Genomic DNA, 17462 nt, shown 5'->3' with positions numbered 1-17462 from the left:
CACGAGGTTGTAAAGAGGAACTGATGTTGCATCAAATTTGCGGCTTCCTGTTTTGCACCTGTTGCTCAACACAACGTTTAAAATATTAAATATCGCCGTGGTTACAACCCATGAGATTAAATTTCACAACACTTGTGATATGATCTGCATGCAGAGGCTCTCACTCCCACCTGGGGTTCGGTGGGAGGTGGCGCCGCCGTGTGGTCAGACAGCAGATCGCGCAGTTTAAAACAAAAAAACAGTCGGCTCAAGAGACTTTAATTAAAACAGCATTTATTACCTCCTTGTAATCACATATAATATTCCATTTTCATAACTTACACAATACATGTTCACGATCCAGACAGTCACCGTTTACATTCACTTTAAAGGCATGAGTGGTTTGAATTTATTCTGAAGATGTGGCCTTTTTTTGTTGACAGTTTCACTTTTAGTTTTTTGTATTTTAGTGTTTTCTGTTTTTAATCGTCTTTATTGGTTGTTGATCATCGTTAAATATCAGGGATTTTTTTGTTTTTTTTACATGAAATTTGTTGTTTTCTTAAAATATTAGAACAAAATCCAGTCGAACATTTTGGTTGAAAGAATATCGGCCTACACACAAAAAAACACACACATCAGTCCAACCGGTGCCTGCGAGCGCTAATGCAGCTGATAGGCGCCCCAGAATGTGTTGTCCCATCGAACATTGTCCAAGATGTCCAAGCTGAAGCTGTCTCCCTCCACCAGTTTGACGATCTTGGCGACCCACACGGAGCTCTCCGTCGTGTTCGGGAAGTTTCCCTCGACCAGCTTCCTCTGCTCTTTACCGACCGAGGCGTTCCTTTTCAGAATCACGGATTTGGACTGATTCTTAATTGGCTGCTTTCCGAAGGTGACCTGAGCATAGATGAAGTAGAGGCCGTTCTTCTTGCAGTGGATGGAGTTGTTATGCAGGACGAGGGAGCAGAAGGGGCACCTGTGATCTTCTTGCCAGGAGTTCTGAACTGCAGGAGAAAAACTTTCCTTTAGTCATTCAACTACCTTAAAATCCAATTCAATCATAAATTATAAAAAGTGTTCGTAGCTTCCAGGTCTGAAAAATGGTTCCGATGCAGAAGTGCCTTAAAGCTGCAATACCTCCGAGTGCCACTAGAGGTCGGCTCCAAAAAGCCTCCGGCTCCATAGACTCCCATTCAACTTCTCTCATCAAATCCAAAGTGAATAAAATGTGTCCATCAGTTATCTCGGTGTTGTTAGCTAAAGTCACTCCTTCTTCTTAGTTTTCTGGAGGTCCATCTGAAAATAATCCTTCATTAATTAGAGAATAAGCTTAAAAAAAAGTGTTTCCAGCTCGTCCAAATATGGTCACTTCCTGCTCCAAACTGCTCCGAACTAGCAAAGATGGTGACGGAAAGAATCTGAATTGGAGGCTTCATAATGTTCTCAAACCAACGTGGTGATGTCACTGCTGGTTGCCGCTTGTTTGGAACCCAAGGACACGATGCCCCGCCCACCTAGAGCGGTAACCAAACAGACACGCCCCCAAGCGTAGTTTTTGAGGCCTAAAATCGAATTAACGATGGAATTATTTTCAGAAAGACCACCAAAACACTGATCAGAAGAAATGACTTTATCTAATGATACCGTGATGACTTGTGGAAAACATTTAATGACTTTTTTGGAGACAGCCCCTAGTGGCCCTCAGTAGTATAGCACTTTAAAGCACTTCTAAAGCACACAGTCTGACAAGTCTAACACTTGGATTCCTCCCGTTTTGGTAATTTTTTTTCTTTTAATTTAAAACGTATTTGACAGATTTCCCTTAATTTTGATCGAGGCTAATTACTTGAAAAACTGAATTCACAAAACAAATAGGTTTTTTTTCAGATGATGCGGTATCATCACATGTTGAATAAATACACCGCATAAACACAGTTTATCTTCCATTTAATTTCCTTCCAGTTCGCAGTCTGAGCGCCCTCTGACAGACTGATGATACGGCGTCTGTTCCTGTGGGCTGTAATTACGCCTTCACTCAGTGTAGCCAACATTTGCAGCTCAGCTTCGAGGTTCGTTGTGGTCGTGGGGAGCCACTTCACAGGGAAAAAAAAGAGGCAGCAGTGTGGGAGAAACACAGTGAGACTGGAAACAAGACAAGGCTGCATATCTCTGTCTGAGCAGCGGCTCTGGGAATGTGGTGTACGTTATCTCTCATATAATCGGTGTTCAGTAGAAGATTGACAAATATACTAGTGAGTAAAAAATTTATGGTTTTTTTGCTGGTTATTTTTAAATATCTCTGGTCTGATGATACCGATCACAAACCAAAGCCCAAAGTTGTTCCTCTTTGGCTCTCACTGGTGGAGTTGTTATTGGGGAAATTGGAGACGTGGAAATTTTTAAAAAACTCGCCTTGAATTTAAGAGGTTAATCTAGAGATGAAAAAAAACAGGACAAATACAGAAATGTAGGAATTTCTTGTGTAAAACTATAAAAAAAAATTCTATCAACCTGTTTCCAAAAAAGTTAAGACACTTTATAGAACATGGCTTAAATAAAAACAGAATACGATGACTTGAAAACCATGTAAAGCCATGTTAAATTGAAAATAAACCAAAGCCAACATATTAAATGTTAAAACAGAAGTTTTTATAATTTTATAAGAAAAATATATGCTCATTTTAAATTTGATGCCAGCAACATGTCTCAAAAAAATGTTGGGACAGGAGCAACAAAAGACTGGAAAAGTTGTGTAATACTGAAAAAAAAAAACACCTGGTGGAACGTCTCACAACTAATCAGCTTACCATGGCAACAGATCAGTAACGTGATTGGGTATTATAAGATCATTTCAGAGAGGCAGAGTCTCAGCAGTGAAGCTGGGGAGAAGTTCACCACCATTTAAAGATTCAGAGAATCTGGAGAAACCTCGGCACACAAGGGACAACGCTGAAAAACTCAATTCTGTGGTGAAAATCACTGCATGGGCTCAGGAACACTTCCAGAAACCAGTGTGTCCTTTGTTCTATTTTCATTCAGATACGGATTGCAAATCATCACAATCTGTTTTCATTTACATTTGTACAGATCGTCAAAGCTTTTTTGGAAACAGGGGTTGTAGCTTTGGCAAAAAAAAAAATTGTCATCACACGGCCCAAAAATAGACTTAATTAAATCCGCCTCAGTCAGCTGAAGAATTGCGATTCAGCATTGTGTTGTTATTTACTCGTCAATGCGCCCACTTCCCCTTCAGACTTAAACGCTTCCTACGTTTCTCAGAATGACTCTCGGCGGCTACGGGACCAAACACGTCTGAACTTGTTGGCGTCTGTGGGTGTCGAGTGGAAGATTTTAATGCAGCAGCGTAGTGGTGTGCGATGTCACTGATCGCCAATCTGATACCGAGGACAGGAAGTGGGCTGAAATCGCTGATACACTTTGTAAACTGCAGCCTCTCAAAGCACACCGTAGCTGCTGTAGAAGAGGAACTAACAGGTTACTTGCTGTTATATATTTAGAATGCTATGTTGAAATTAAATCAATAAATAACATTTAGAATATAAATCGATCAATAGATTTTGAAATAATCAACGTTGAGCTGTTTAGTTTGCAGGCAGAAGGAAAAGTAGTCCCTCTCTCATCCAGACAGATTCTGGGGGTTTATGTAGTTTCTTTTCCTGTTGAGTCTAAATTACTGAGTTTGGATATCGATCTTTTGATGTGAAAATCGATACGAGAAGAGAAACGTTTAGGAGCTTTTTCAGGCAAAAAAAAGTAAAATTTCTGTCTCTTTTATACAAACAATTTCTCTGCTTGAACGATGGTGTGAAATAACATCGAGAAAAGTTCGTCCTCACTCTTTAAATCTGATTGTTGTTTGTGCAATCATTAGAAGTATCTCAGCCTGGCATCTTTTTTTTTTTTTTTTTACTTCTTTTTTTTATGTTTGACCAGTTTACGTTAAAATAAAACATGAGTAACATATAAGGTGGAAGAATAAAACGCTCTGCTAACGCTAATAAGAAAAACACGAGTCGCACTCTACTACTTGACAATATGATGCTCTTTGATGATGATAATTATCACCACCACAGAAGAAGAAGCGACGACAGGAATGTGAACGTTACCCAGAAGAGGAAGTGTTTCACTCACCGTGTTTGAGCTGGATGTACGACGTTCCTGAAAAACAGCATAATTCAGAACGTTAGCAGCTGATACAACAACTGTGGAAAAGTTCACTGTACAGTTCACACTCGGTTATTATTAGTGATGTAATTGTTATTCAGTAAAAAAAATAAAAGAGATCACTCACCCACTGCCTTTAAGGGAGCCACGATGCTGTTGACTGGAAAAGAAAAGTTAAATTAGGTCAATGTGGCATCTTTTTATTCAGATACTTATAAGACATAATTAGTATGTTAATTCTAAATTAGACTTCCAGGTGATGTACCTGTTGGAGGGACATTGTCTGGCTTCAGTGTCGAGACTCTGTCCTGAAGAAGAAATAAAAACGTCATCATATCTGCTACTTTGTTGTATCATTGATGCAAAAATACAGATTTCATATTTTCTAAAACAGTTAAACTGTCATTTTGGAGGGATTTTCTGATTTCAAAGAATCTCTGTCAACCCAACAAATTTAAACATAATAAAAGTCCCATTTCCAGATTTAAAGTGGGGAACTACTAGTTTTTCAGCTAGTGGACGTAGTTAAGGGAACATCTGTACGACAGAATCCAGAAATTCACTCAGTGAATCAAAAACTGGGAGGACAACATGAACAACCCTGAGCTCTATGGATCAGAGGTTGGAAATTTGACTTTATTACCACCGTCTAATAAAATCATCATAATCCCTGGAGCAGTGTGGAAGATTTAGAGCCCCCTAGTGGTGAGGTCGCAGATTGCAGTCAACTGAACATCACCTCCCCTTCCGAGCGTTTAAGAGAATCTATGGCAGCCGTGATAAAAAACAAAAACCAACAACTTAAAAGCCCCCCTTCAGAGCCGGTATTTGGTTTGTTGGTTTTGTCCCTTCTGGGCTACCGTATAGAAACATGGCAATCCAACATGGCGGCTCTGTGGAAGAGGACCCGCTCCTGTGTAGATATGAAGGACTCGTTCTGAGGTAACGCAATGATTCTTAGTTTCAGGGGAATCTGTATTTCAGGAAAGAACTTGATGCTTTTTGAGTCTATAGGAGACAGAGAGTTTTATTGGAACCAGCCCCCTCGTGGCCGCCAGTGGTATCACACTTTAAGGCACTTTAACATCGGCTTCATTTTTCAGACATTTTTATAAACAAACTATGTGCTAAATCACGTCAACGATGATGTTGCTGCTGCCTAGAGACACAAACTGGGTGTCATGACTTTGACTTCAAGTGACAAACTGAACTTAATTAAGGGCAGAAAAGTAAAGTGGAGCTGATTTTATAGCTTTATTTATTTTGCTTTTTGTTTATAGAGCTAATTTATATAATATATCGTTTAACAATTACGGTGTTACAGACACTCATTCATGTGAAACCTACGTAATAAATCTGACAGGCTGCATTAACACTGACTGTAACAGGTGACTCTGAACGTTACCTTCGCCCCCTTTGTCGCAGGTGTGCTCACCTCCGTGGACTTCAGTTCTATTGAAGCGAGCAGTCGAGCCATCACCACTATGGACACGGTGAGGAGAGCGCACCACACCTGTAGCAGCAGGTACTTATAAGAGCACCGCGACTGACTCTCCATTCTGTCAAACACACAAATACACACTAGTTTCAATTTATCTTAGAGAAGTTTTAATCTGAACAAAAAAAATCCATTTAAACTGATAACAAATTTTTCCTGTTTTTTTTATCCTTTATTTCTTTCTCAGCAATGATAAAAAAAAATGCTTTTTTAAATAACACTTTGTCCGCATGGTGACGTCACGTCTAACAGCATTACGCTGAAGTTGGTCGTATTCGGACGTCGATTTTTTTGTTTGAAGTTTACTGAGTGGAATCACAGCTGAACCCGGTAAAGGAGTCAGATGGCAGTTTAGCCACCGAGTGGCACCGCTTCGAGCAAGACTGGTTACTGTTTGCTTTGATTTTCTGTTGGTGGTTAAATCAGGGTATTTTATTCACCTGGCAAGTGTTACTTTTGGAAATCTGGTTTGGTAAATTTGCTTTGGTACGTACAGTCGTGGTACGTGGTCTGAAAAGTTTGAGAACATCTGATATAAATGATCCTCTTTTCACTGGTGATAAACTTTCACTGTGTCATAATTTTTAGACAAATGTTTTCAACCACAGAGTCGACCACACACAAGGAGAGAGTGGCTTCTTTGTGCCCACTGAATTATGGGTAAATGTCCCCTCAGCTCTGGGATTTCACCTTAAGGGGAGTTTTTCTCTTTTTTTTCATGTGGTCAGCGATGTGTTTGTGGTCTCGTGACATTAGAAATGAAACTCATAACTGGTTTGCTAAAATGCCACTGACCCCCTAGTGTGTGTGTGTGTGTGTGTGTGTGTGTGTGTGTGTGTGTGTGTGTGTGTGTGTGTGTGTGTGTGTGTGTGTGTGTGTGTGTGTGTGTGTGTGTGTGTGTGTGTGTGTGTGTGTGTGTGTGTGTGTGTGTGTGTCTGTCAGTCAAACTCCAAACCTTTAACATGTTCTGCAGGTTATTGACAGTGAAAGGACGAGGTGCAGGTTCAAATCAGCTGTGTCGTTATGTGGGCTCAAACATATGATAAATTATGAAAGAAAATATCTCCAACTAACACTGGGCCTAATTTTAAAGGAGTCATTTTAATAATAAGGGACTGCATCCATCTAAAATATAACTCTAATTCACATCCTAATAGTTTAATTACTCAAAATGCCAGTTATTAACTATAAAATCAAAAGAAATCCATCTATAATCCAAAACATGTATTATTAACTCACATTTTAACTAAACTGTGAAAATAAATTAAATTTGACCTTTGGAGATCAGTTTGTTTGTTTGGTAATTTTTTTTTTTTTTGCAAAAACATGTCGGTAAAAATCAGATCCTCAAAAATATAAAAACTTTCATAATTTTGGGAATTTCAGCATCACAGCAGCAACCACAGACCACCAAGTTAAAAAAAACAACAACAACAAGACACAGAAGCCAAGAGAGAAAATCACAGGATTGTAAAAAAAAGAGAGGAACTAAAAATACATGTGGACTCACCCGTTGTGTGTTGTGACACTCTGGCTATCCAAATTCATGTGCTGCTTCTGTCTGACAGACATGGCATGCAGGGCTTTCCCTTTTACAGGAGCCTGTCATGAAGATGATGAGAGGAGGAGGAGGGAGGAGGGAAGCTGCGGGGTGGGCGGGCCCCCCTTGTAGTGGGTTCTGTGTATTACAGCAGCACGGCAGCTTTGCTCTGAAACTCTGATCAGATTGGTGGTGAAACCCAAAAGTCCGCTCCGTTTCCCTCAAGAAAAGAAAATATTTAAATTCAGAATAAGAAGTTTCAGGCGTTTCAGGCGTTTCAGGCGTTTCAGGCGTTTCAGGCATTTCAGGCGTTTCAGGCGTTTCAGGCGTTTCAGGCGTTTCAGGCGTCTGCGCTGGGGCTTCCTCAGCCACACGTTTGTGTTTGTTGTGGGCGGTTTATGATTTCTCACGTTTATAGGTCACTAACACCCAAACAGACATGACAGGGACTTTTTCTTTCACACCATCCGACCTGCGATGAGCAGAAGTAACTCTACAGGACCTAAGAGATTTATTGTGTTGTTTTATTCTCCTAAAGTTGTTTATTTTTTTTATTACTGACTGAATTTGTGGAGTTTTTTCTGGTGGAATTTAACAAAATAGAAGCCTGTTGGTCTCCAAGGAGTTAATGAGCTTTCAGTGTGAAGGACGGAGGGCAAAAATCACAATCCTCGTTCTTTGTAAAAATATATTTCCAAAGCTTACATGAGTTAAACACATCGAGTTCGATCCAGTCGTTTTAGAATAAAACCGGGGAACTGCTGGAGTCTCTGTTCATCTTCAGATAAACTGTGAAAATCATTTTTGCCCAGAAGGACAAATCTTTTATTCTGCTTTCTTTACTGAAATCCTGTTTCCTTTTCTTTGCGGCAAAGAAAATACTCTTGAAGTATAATATCAGTTTCTCTCATCTCTCTGTGGTTTTAAAAAGTCCATTTCAACTCAACAGTCGAATGTGTTTGTCAGCATTTAACTGAACCCACAACCTTTTCTGACCTCGAACCAAAACCTGACCTTCAGCAGGAGTCTGACTGGGGGACTACATTAATAATTCAAATGTGAATTAAACAATCGACAAATGAAAAATAAGATTCACAAAAGTGGGATTCCATCCACACAAAAATACCAAACAATTTTAACACACATACGTTTATTCAGGTGTCATAAAACATTTGTATTATTTGATTACAGATGTAACAAAGTACACAGTTGGTAAAAAAGAAAAAAAAAGAAAAAGTGTTCTAATCGAGGGGTGATGAGTTATTCTGTCTTTTTTAGAAAACTATTTTTCCACTTTGAAACTGTGCACAAATTCAATAAATGTTCAGATGTCCCAGTTTTCCACCAGCACTTAAACGCAGCACGTGTTTACAGGTTTGTTCGGGAGCCGAAAAGGTTCTCAAAGGTTCACACGCAAATGTAACGTGGTCCAAATTTAATAACCTGTTAATAAATACCTATAGTTGGTGTGTATGTTACATACACGTGAGAAAGCGTGTCTATCTCACGTTCTGCCGCCGTGGACGTGCGTGTCTATTTCACGCTTTGTCGTTCATTTTGATACGTTTTGAGTTTGTATGACGGGTAACGCGGCCAGGTCGCCATTTTGGATTTGGATTTTTGGATTTTGGATCTCAGTGGGACTTCCTGGTAAAATATAATAATTTGTATGCGTTAAAGTCGGTTGGTATTTGAGTGTGAATCTGAGCACACATTTGTGAGTCCCCAAAAATAATCAGAAATGAATGTACACATTCATAAATCTGTTGTAGATCCCTTATTAGTCACTTGTGACCATTTTGAGTCTGAGTTTAGTAAATAAACACATTTCTAAGATCAAATTTCTAGTATTTATTGCTGTAATTCAGTTTTGAACTGATTGTAGGAGGAAGAGGAACAAAGTTAAAGCATTTGAATAGAAACGCAGACATGAGGATGAGAATTGTTGGCATGAAAACAGTAGTGAAAGTGTGTTTTGAAGAGTGCAGTGAAAGCCGGAGACGATCCATTTCTCTTCACTGGTTTTGGTTTCGTGCTCCATGGGACATCCCCAGCAGCCATGTCTGTGTTCTCCTGGATTATGTAAAGGTCAACAACTCTCTCCTGTACAGACACACACACACACACACACACTTTCCCTCACTCACACACACGACAAACAAACAGGATGGAGGTGGGCGGGCGGGTGCCGTCCCCTCCCTCACCTGTGAGAGCAATGCGTCTCCAGGGAATAAAACCCTGAGACGCAACCGCAGAAACCCACATCTGTTTAGTTTGAGGCCACCGGGAGTCAAAATGAGAACATTATATCACCGACCCACAGCGCTGCTGTCGGTTTGTTCTGATGTGATCACAGTTCTACTTTTGTGGTCCGATACATCGAGGCACTGCTGCACTTCAGTATGAAATCATGCTCATTACATAATGCGTTTGTAACCCGACCTTTTTTGTTGTTGTTGTTGGGAGTCAAAAATCTGCTGATAGTTTCTTGTTAAAAATAAACACAGATTTTTAACTGCCTCATTTTACAGTTACAGGTTCTCTTTCTAAATAACCTCAAACATAGTTTCACATTTCTGTGCTGCAATTTCTTGTTGAAGCCGACAAAACCACGGACTGGATATAAAAGTGTTCGCAGCTTCTGGGTCTGAAAAATTAAAAAAGAGGTCCATCTGAAAATAATCCCTCATTCATTAGAAAAGAAGATAAAAATAAAAAATAAAAAAAAACTGTTTTGGGGACGTGTCTGTTTGATTGACAGGTTACAGCTATCGGTGGGCGGGACGTAGTATCGTCGGGTTTCCAATCAGATCGGTCAGATCCACCGCTGCTACCAATTAACACTTAATTAGCCCAAAACATTTGAACAAAACCAAAGTTAATTGGTGAAACAAAGGTGTTTTTGATTGTTTCCATTAATCATCTCACAAAGCTTCAGATTTAAATAAACTAGCTCTACTCCAAAATGCTTATCGCTACTTTAATTCGCTTATAATAGTAGAGAATTTTAGGTCTTTTTTTTCTTACTAAAGTAAAGGATCTGTCCACAGTCCACTGACACATCAAGTCAAAGCCCGTTGAGCAGAAGTCTATAACCAGTCCGACAACTTTAAAGTAGAAAATCAAACTTCTGCTTTCTGTATTTTTCTGTCTGTCGTGTTTGGCACCGATTTCGCCGAAGCGTTTCCAACCGGCAGCATCACCTCACCAATAAGTGTGTTAGTAAGTTACCTGCCGCCGTTCACTGACAGAAATATGTGATGCTGGTTGCCGTGGTGACGACAGCACAAACACAAACATATTTGCTCGCCTCGTTTTTCTGGTTCTGTTCATTCGGACTGAAATGATGTCGTCAGTCACGTTTTTCCCCGGAAAAACTGCAGCAAGAAAGTTGGTGTTGATGATGAAACATTGAATGAAAACATACAGTAGCAGTTTATTCAAGTGGTGCGAACAGGTATTTCTGTTCAGCGGCATCATGGGAATTCCAGTGGTTTCTGCTGGGTGGATGTGGGCAGAGCTTCGCCCATCAAAGTGTGTTTTTCTTTTTTTTCCCCTGAGCAACAGCAGGTGTGTCGTTTTAGACTGAAAGCGACAGGTGTTCTGGGTTTTGATGCAATCAAAACAACACTGCGGTAACCATCACTTTTCATTGCACAATTATATTTTTTGACAAAACAAATCAGGCGACACATTTCCTGACGGAGGACGAATGTGTTTTTGCTTTTATTTGTGTCACTGTTACAGAGAAAACACGTAATGATCTTATTATAATTGAGGACAGCCACAGATCCAGCGTCAGCCTGTAAGAGCCAAGAGACTGCAGTGTAATTTCAATCAGCAACAGCAAAACATAGTTAAGAATGAAAAGTCTTTAAGATGAACCAAATTTTAATATTTGTTCGTACCTCGGTGTTAATGATTATTTGCAAAACGCTGTAAACACAGATATACTCGTCAGACATCGCAGAGGAAACAACGGCCGATTCAGAAGTGTCATTTTCTCCAAAAAGAAAGAGATTTATCCAAACAACCGACCTTTCTCCTGCGGTAGTGTGACGCTGGCCTTCAGCATATTACACGCCGAGTTTTCCAGAAATGTTCTCACCACCTCCGAGCTGACGTCACTACGACGAGCTTGACGGGGGAAAAACAATTAACAGAAAAAGGTTGCGTGTCTGTTTAAATCACCCTTTCTGAAAGTGTTTAAACACATATTTAACACGAGAATTCCCTGACCGGTAGCTCAGTAGGTCAAAGGTTAAAGGTTAAAGGGGGGACCAGTGGAAACTACGGCTAATCCGAGACCTAACTGACTAAACTACAACTAATCAGAAAGCTAACTGAGCAAACTATATCAGTTAGATAACTCACTAAACTACAGCCAATCAGAGATAACTCGCTAAACTACAGCCAATCAGAGATAACTCGCTAAACTACAGCCAATCAGAGATAACTCGCTAAACTACAGCCAATCAGAGATAACTCACTAAACTACAGCCAAAGGCAGCTTACCATACAGCATGAATCTGTTGAGGGAGTCCTCCGAGCCCGACTCGTTCAGCGCCGGTTCTACTTCCTGGAAAATGATGCACTCGGAGCAGTCGGCCCACGTGCCGTTAAAGAGCAGGTTCCTGCGCTGCGGCCTTCCTGCATCACAAAAACCCACCAGGAGACACCAGCAGCAGAACCCAGAGGTGAGAGGGGGGAGAGGGGGGAGAGGAGGGAGAGGATGTCCCGATGTTAACATCCAGCAGAGCAGCTGAACTTCACCGGTCGGTAACGGGCCATTCACGACAGTTTTGGCACATTTTTATTTTCAAAAGTCCGGCTGGAATTTTTCAGAAAATAGAGTTTCCTGCCTGTATTAAAGAATAAACACTGAGAAGGATAATATAACGTTTTTAAAAGGTGAACATTCACCAAATGTAATGTCAGTGGTGAGTATTTGTGTTACTGATGGTCCATTAGAGACACTCTGCCCCCCCCCCCCCCACCTGGTAACAATACAGTTCTGGGAGATCTCTGAGTGATGTTTTAGGGGGTGTCGGGTTGTTTTTCTATTTAAACACTGGCACAAAATTCTCCTCATAAAAAAAAGTGCACATCTATCGATCCCCTTTTTGAGGTCCTGTCGTTACCTTCCAGTTCCAAATCTTCCCTGTCGGGATGAATGCGATAAGTCCACGTCTGTTTTACGCAGTCGTCCCCGCTAGGAAAAATATGTAACAAACAAAAGAAAACCAGGAAGCAGCGTCAGAAAGGAATCTGCAGGATAAACACGACATCATGAGTTTCATTTTTGAAACATGCATTTAAACTTTCTAAATGTCACTTCCCCTTTTCTAGTTTCTATTTATAATGTCGGGTTTTCTTGTTTTGTGGTTCTTATGACAGGCTCTCGTTTTAAAAGAAAAAAAATGCTGTAAAGCAGTTTCATATGTGGATGTCCATTTTATGTTTGATTTTTTAAAAGTTTATACTCCATTTTTTAAAGATTAAAAAAGGGGCTCCAGGCTTCTTTTTTTGTGCTTCTGACCTCTTGACATATTTAGGTATCAGAGCCGTTAGCAGTCGCATCAAAGAGACATTTTCCTTCTCAACTTTTCAGCTTAGGCTCAAGACTCAAAGAAAATTACAATACTAAGATCTGTTATCAGAAGCACAGTGTGTGTGTGTGTGTGTGTGTGTGTGTGTGTGTGTGTGTGTGTGTGTGTGTGTGTGTGTGTGTGTGTGTGTGTGTGTGTGTGTGTGTGTGTGTGTGTGTGTGTGTGTGTGTGTGTGTGTGTGTGTGTGTGTGTGAATGCTCCTTTAAACTGTCTTTTACGTCCATCTATCTGTGTAAATTTGCTGCCTCACATGCGCATGTCTCCGGTCAGCAGCAGCGTGTCTTTGTCCGTCTCCTCCATCGTGAACAACGTGTTGTCCAGCGCTCTGAACGTCCTGATCTCGTCCTCTTTGCGACTGACTGCTGCTTTAAAGTACCATGTCCCCAGATACTGAAACAGAGGCGAGCAGAGAGGCCGTGAGACGCTGCATGGGCGGAAGCTGTTTACGGAGATAGAAAGACCACCGATGGAAAGCACAGAGGGGGTGGAGAGGGTATTTATCTCAGTAAATCAGTTTGCATCTGCAGGAGCTGTGAAACACCACAGACACTTAACCAGAGTAAACTGTGTCAACGGTAAAATGATGGTGTTTTTGTGTCTTTAATATGCAAGCCCCAAAATAAAAATACAGACTGCAAATCAAAAATACAATTTGTAAGTAAAATTAAATGAAACTGAGAATAACATTATTTGCATTGCAAACACATTTGCTCGTACAGTTTTGTTAGTTTTGGTCACAGAATTCTGAATTTAGCTTTTGAAACTTGACTTTTTGATTGCGAATCCAAAAAGTCTTTGCAAGTTCAGTTTGATGAAGTGGGCGGGACATATGCTGGAGACTGGAGTTTCTATTGGTGGATTGAGTTGGAGCCACACAGTATGGCTGTCGCAGACTGTTTCTAAAAGAGTTCGTAGCTTCAGGTCTGTAAAATGGTTCTGATCCAGAAGTGTCTTCAGCTGCAATACCACAGAGTGCCACTAGAGGTCGGCTCCAAAAAGCCTCCGGCTCCATAGACTCCCATTCAACTTCTCTCATCAAATCCAAAGTGAATAAAATGTGTCCATCAGTTATCTCGGTGTTGTTAGCTAAAGTCACTCCTTCTTCTTAGTTTTCTGGAGGTCCATCTGAAAATAATCCCTCATTCATTAGAAAAGAAGATTCAAGAAGACCTGTTTTGAGGGGCGTGTCTGTTTGATTGACAGGCCTGTGGTGCAGTCAGGTTACAGCTGTCGGTGGGCGGGACTGTATTCTCAGTTCTTTTCTTTTTTTTTAACTTACAAATCCGATTTCTAATTGCAGTGCAAAAAATTTGCTCACAACTTTAATTTTTTTCTTGCATAATAAAGACACATTTAGTATTAGCTCTGTTTTCCCGGCAAAATCAAAGCTGCGATGTGAAGTACCTTTTTTTTACGAAGCAGAAAATCTCCGTTTCGTTTTGCTTCTCACCTGCTGACGGTCGACCGTGTTCACGTGCAGCTGCTCCGGATACGAGCAGGGAACGATGGCCTGATGCAACAAACCCAATGAATACAGAACACAGGACCAAACTTCAGGAAACATCACTGCAGTCTGTTGATGCACCTGATCTCAAAAATGTCCTGATTAGACCCGGTGAACACGTGTGAGGTAACCGCGGGGGAGCGTGGGTGTCTGTCAATCATTAAACCTGTCGGCCTGCAAGTATCCCTGCTCTTAAAGGGACGACTCGTGTTTTTAAAACGGGGTGGCTGTGTCCTTTAATGTAAAGCCTGGGCTTTTAGGATTGAACATATTTATAGTGAAAATGAGTCATGGTATATTCTGAGAGGAGAAAAACCCATCTCAGAAACTCTCTCTGAATGAGTCACCGCCATGTAGGAGGTGGTGGTGGTGTTTTTGTTTTATTCTTTAAAGTCCCATCAACAAAGTGGGTTGCAATGCCGAAACTAACAAGTTGCAACCACGAGCTCCCTTTTTAAAAGAAAGCACTTAAAAATAATTTCTAATTTGTTTGTTCTGACAGAAGACATCCCATCTCCCCCCACGCTTTCTGTCAACACTCACCGCTGGAAATCATTAACTACACGTTTGAAGCTGTTTGTGGGGGACAGAACTGCAAGAGAACACGCAAACATGTCATTTCAGTCGATTAATCGAGTCAACTTTTGCTTCATAAAATAGAAAAATAATGTAAACAGTCTGAAACCTAAAGATATTTAGTTTAATATCATAAAAATCCAGCAAAAATATTCACATTAAAGAGCCTAAAATCAGTTATAAAAAAAACCCCAGACTTAATTATAATAATATTTTTAATTGGCTGATTGATTAATCAGTGAAGGCTTTTTCAGGTCTAATGTAGGTTTATTATGATTGTGTTTACACTTACTTCCACAAGGGGGAGCCAGAGAGCAAAGCATGTTGTCTGAACTTCTCCAGTCACATCTTAAGTGGGTTTTTTTACCTGTCAGATTTCATCAGTTGAACTGCAGCCAGACTTTGTTCCTGGATTTATGGTTCAAGCAAATCCACACAAATAATAATAATAATAATAATAACAATAATAATTCTTTCCTTTTTATTTACCAACAGTGGAAAGTGAATGTAACTTTTTGTAGTTTTTCAACTTGTACTTCACCTGCACTATTTTCCATGTGATTGTCATCTCAGAAAGTAAACACTGTTCTTTCTACTCGACCACTTTTATCTGACAGCTTCAGTTACTTTTTCAGATGAAGATTTGACACCACCTTGGTTGAAGTTTTAGGTCCTCCGCTGAGCATATTTGATGGTTTTTCATTTAAGAAATATGCAAATTTAAATCATTTTCTGACTTTTATTATTATAACCCTATCTGTGTGAAACTTTCCCAGAAAGGATAGAAGTGATTTCGGTAGTTTTAATGCTCTCCACAATGATTTAGCCGAGCTTTTGAAACGGCAGGAAAAAAAAACTCAAGAATGGAAAATTATTTTTTTTTCCTGCTAAAACTTCTCACGTGGTTTAATTTAAAAAAACAAATTCAAATGATCCAGAAACTCACACAACTGATGCTGCACTATTAATAATCTGATGATGTCACAAATAATCAGGAATCAAGTCAAAGCAGCACTTTTACAGAAATACTTTCACTACGTTTTCCTACTTTTACTTCAGTAGGATTTTTTACTTCTTCTTCCACTGATCTTAGTTTTTATACACGCAGCTCCAAAACACAACAACAACAACAACATCTCGTTTTTATCATCTTTAATCACATAATGATGAACAATAAGTGCAGCAGAGTTTTGTTCTAATAATTCAAACTGGTGAATGTGTGAGGAGGTGAAAAGTTTTCTAACTCGGACCGAGGAGCTGGAAGGAGAAGGAGAGACGTGACCCGGAAAAGTCAGTGAAAAGTCTGGAACCAGAACCAGAACCAGAACCAGAACCAGCCAACGGATCGGAGCGGGTTAACTCTTCAGAATCAGGACGAACACCGGAAGTAAATCCTCACCGCAGCTTCATGTTAATTAGAATATCAATATTTTGTCTAAAATAATAATCTGATTATTTTCCTCCCCCGGCTCCTCTCGCAGGTCAGCCGGTCTGCGCATGCTCAGTAGCCTCCTCTCCCCCTAGGCCTCCCCCCTCAGCACCGAGGCCAGGTCTCCGCTCTCCTTCAGCTCCTTCACGATGTCCAACCCTCCGACCAGCTCCCCCTTCACGTACAGCTGCGGGTAGGTGGGCCAGTTGGAGTAAGTCTTCAGGCCCTGCCGGACCTCCTCGTCCTGCAGGATGTCAAACGTGTCGTAGTCCAGCCCGGTTCCGTCCAGGACCTCCAGGATCTGCCGGCTGAAGCCGCAGCGCGCCGCCTCCTTGTCGCCCTTCATGAACAGCATCACGGGGCTCCGGTTGATGACGGCCTTCAGCCGGTGCTCCAGGGGGACGGCCCGCGGGCAGGTGTTCTCCAGCTCCCCGGACTCGGCCAGCTCCTTCACGATGTCCACCCCCCCCACCAGCTCCCCGTTGGCGTACAGCTGCGGGTAGGTGGGCCAGTTGGAGTACACCTTCAGGCCCTGCCGGACCTCGTCGTCCGACAGGACGTCGAAGCTGCTGAACTGGACGTTGTGCTCCTTCAGCAGCGCGACGACCTGCCGGCTGAAGCCGCAGCGCGGCTCCGGAGGAGCTCCCTTCATGAAGAGCACGCAGGGCGCCGCGTTCACCAGCTTCTTCAGCCGCTGGTTCAGGTCGCCTCCCGCCGGTCCGGATCCTCCTGCGGCGGGACTCCCGGCCACCGCCAGCCGCTGCACCTTCTTGGTCAGCTCCGGGACGTGGGCCCCGTCCAGCCGGTCCACCTTCTGCCCCCCCGCGAAGAAGAGGAAGGTGGGCACCGACGAGACGTCGTACCTCTCCGACACCTCCGGCACCGCTTCCGCCTCCAGCTTCACGAACGTGGCCTGCGCGTGCTCCTTGGCCAGCTCGGCCATGGCGTCGTTCATCAGGCCGCACTGAGGAGCCCACGGAGCCTGGAAGTGCACCACGGTGAGCCGCTTCCCGGCTTCCGCCAACAAACCCTCAAACTGTTGTTGACTCGTCGCCTCCACGAGATTCGCCATTTTCCTTTTGTTTGCCCCGCCCTCTCTGTCCCGTGTTCCGGTGCCGCTCTGACGTCACATCCGTGTT

General features: G+C 41.7%; 3 protein-coding genes across 3 annotated transcripts; all 3 read right to left on the bottom strand.

Annotated features, from left to right (window-relative positions):
- Positions 1–279: 279 nt before the first annotated feature.
- On the bottom strand, positions 280–7221 carry lta (lymphotoxin alpha (TNF superfamily, member 1)). The gene is made up of 6 exons (XM_069715033.1): positions 7176–7221; positions 5603–5726; positions 4433–4475; positions 4295–4327; positions 4135–4161; positions 280–986 (listed from the first exon to the last, which is right to left on the bottom strand). The coding sequence occupies exons 1-6, from the start codon at positions 7211–7213 to the stop codon at positions 643–645; spliced, it is 609 nt and encodes a 202-aa protein (XP_069571134.1). The 5' UTR covers positions 7214–7221; the 3' UTR covers positions 280–642.
- Positions 7222–10899: 3678 nt separating this feature from the next.
- On the bottom strand, positions 10900–14434 carry apom (apolipoprotein M). The gene is made up of 7 exons (XM_069715004.1): positions 14265–14434; positions 13065–13204; positions 12347–12417; positions 11721–11855; positions 11244–11342; positions 11114–11141; positions 10900–11008 (listed from the first exon to the last, which is right to left on the bottom strand). Exons 1-6 carry the CDS (start codon positions 14376–14378, stop codon positions 11128–11130), a joined length of 573 nt encoding a protein of 190 aa, XP_069571105.1. The 5' UTR covers positions 14379–14434; the 3' UTR covers positions 10900–11008; positions 11114–11127.
- Positions 14435–15819: 1385 nt separating this feature from the next.
- glrx3 (glutaredoxin 3) lies at positions 15820–17462 on the bottom strand. Its single transcript, XM_069714983.1, has one exon. It carries the CDS (start codon positions 17393–17395, stop codon positions 16415–16417), a length of 981 nt encoding a protein of 326 aa, XP_069571084.1. The 5' UTR covers positions 17396–17462; the 3' UTR covers positions 15820–16414.

This window comes from Brachyistius frenatus, unplaced genomic scaffold (assembly GCF_029030835.1).
Source record: "Brachyistius frenatus isolate BFR_SWC_R1_liver_20210118 unplaced genomic scaffold, ASM2903083v1 Contig_137, whole genome shotgun sequence".
In the NCBI taxonomy this organism is placed as follows: Eukaryota; Metazoa; Chordata; class Actinopteri; family Embiotocidae; genus Brachyistius; species Brachyistius frenatus.
This window is presented reverse-complemented; position numbering and strand designations above follow the sequence as displayed.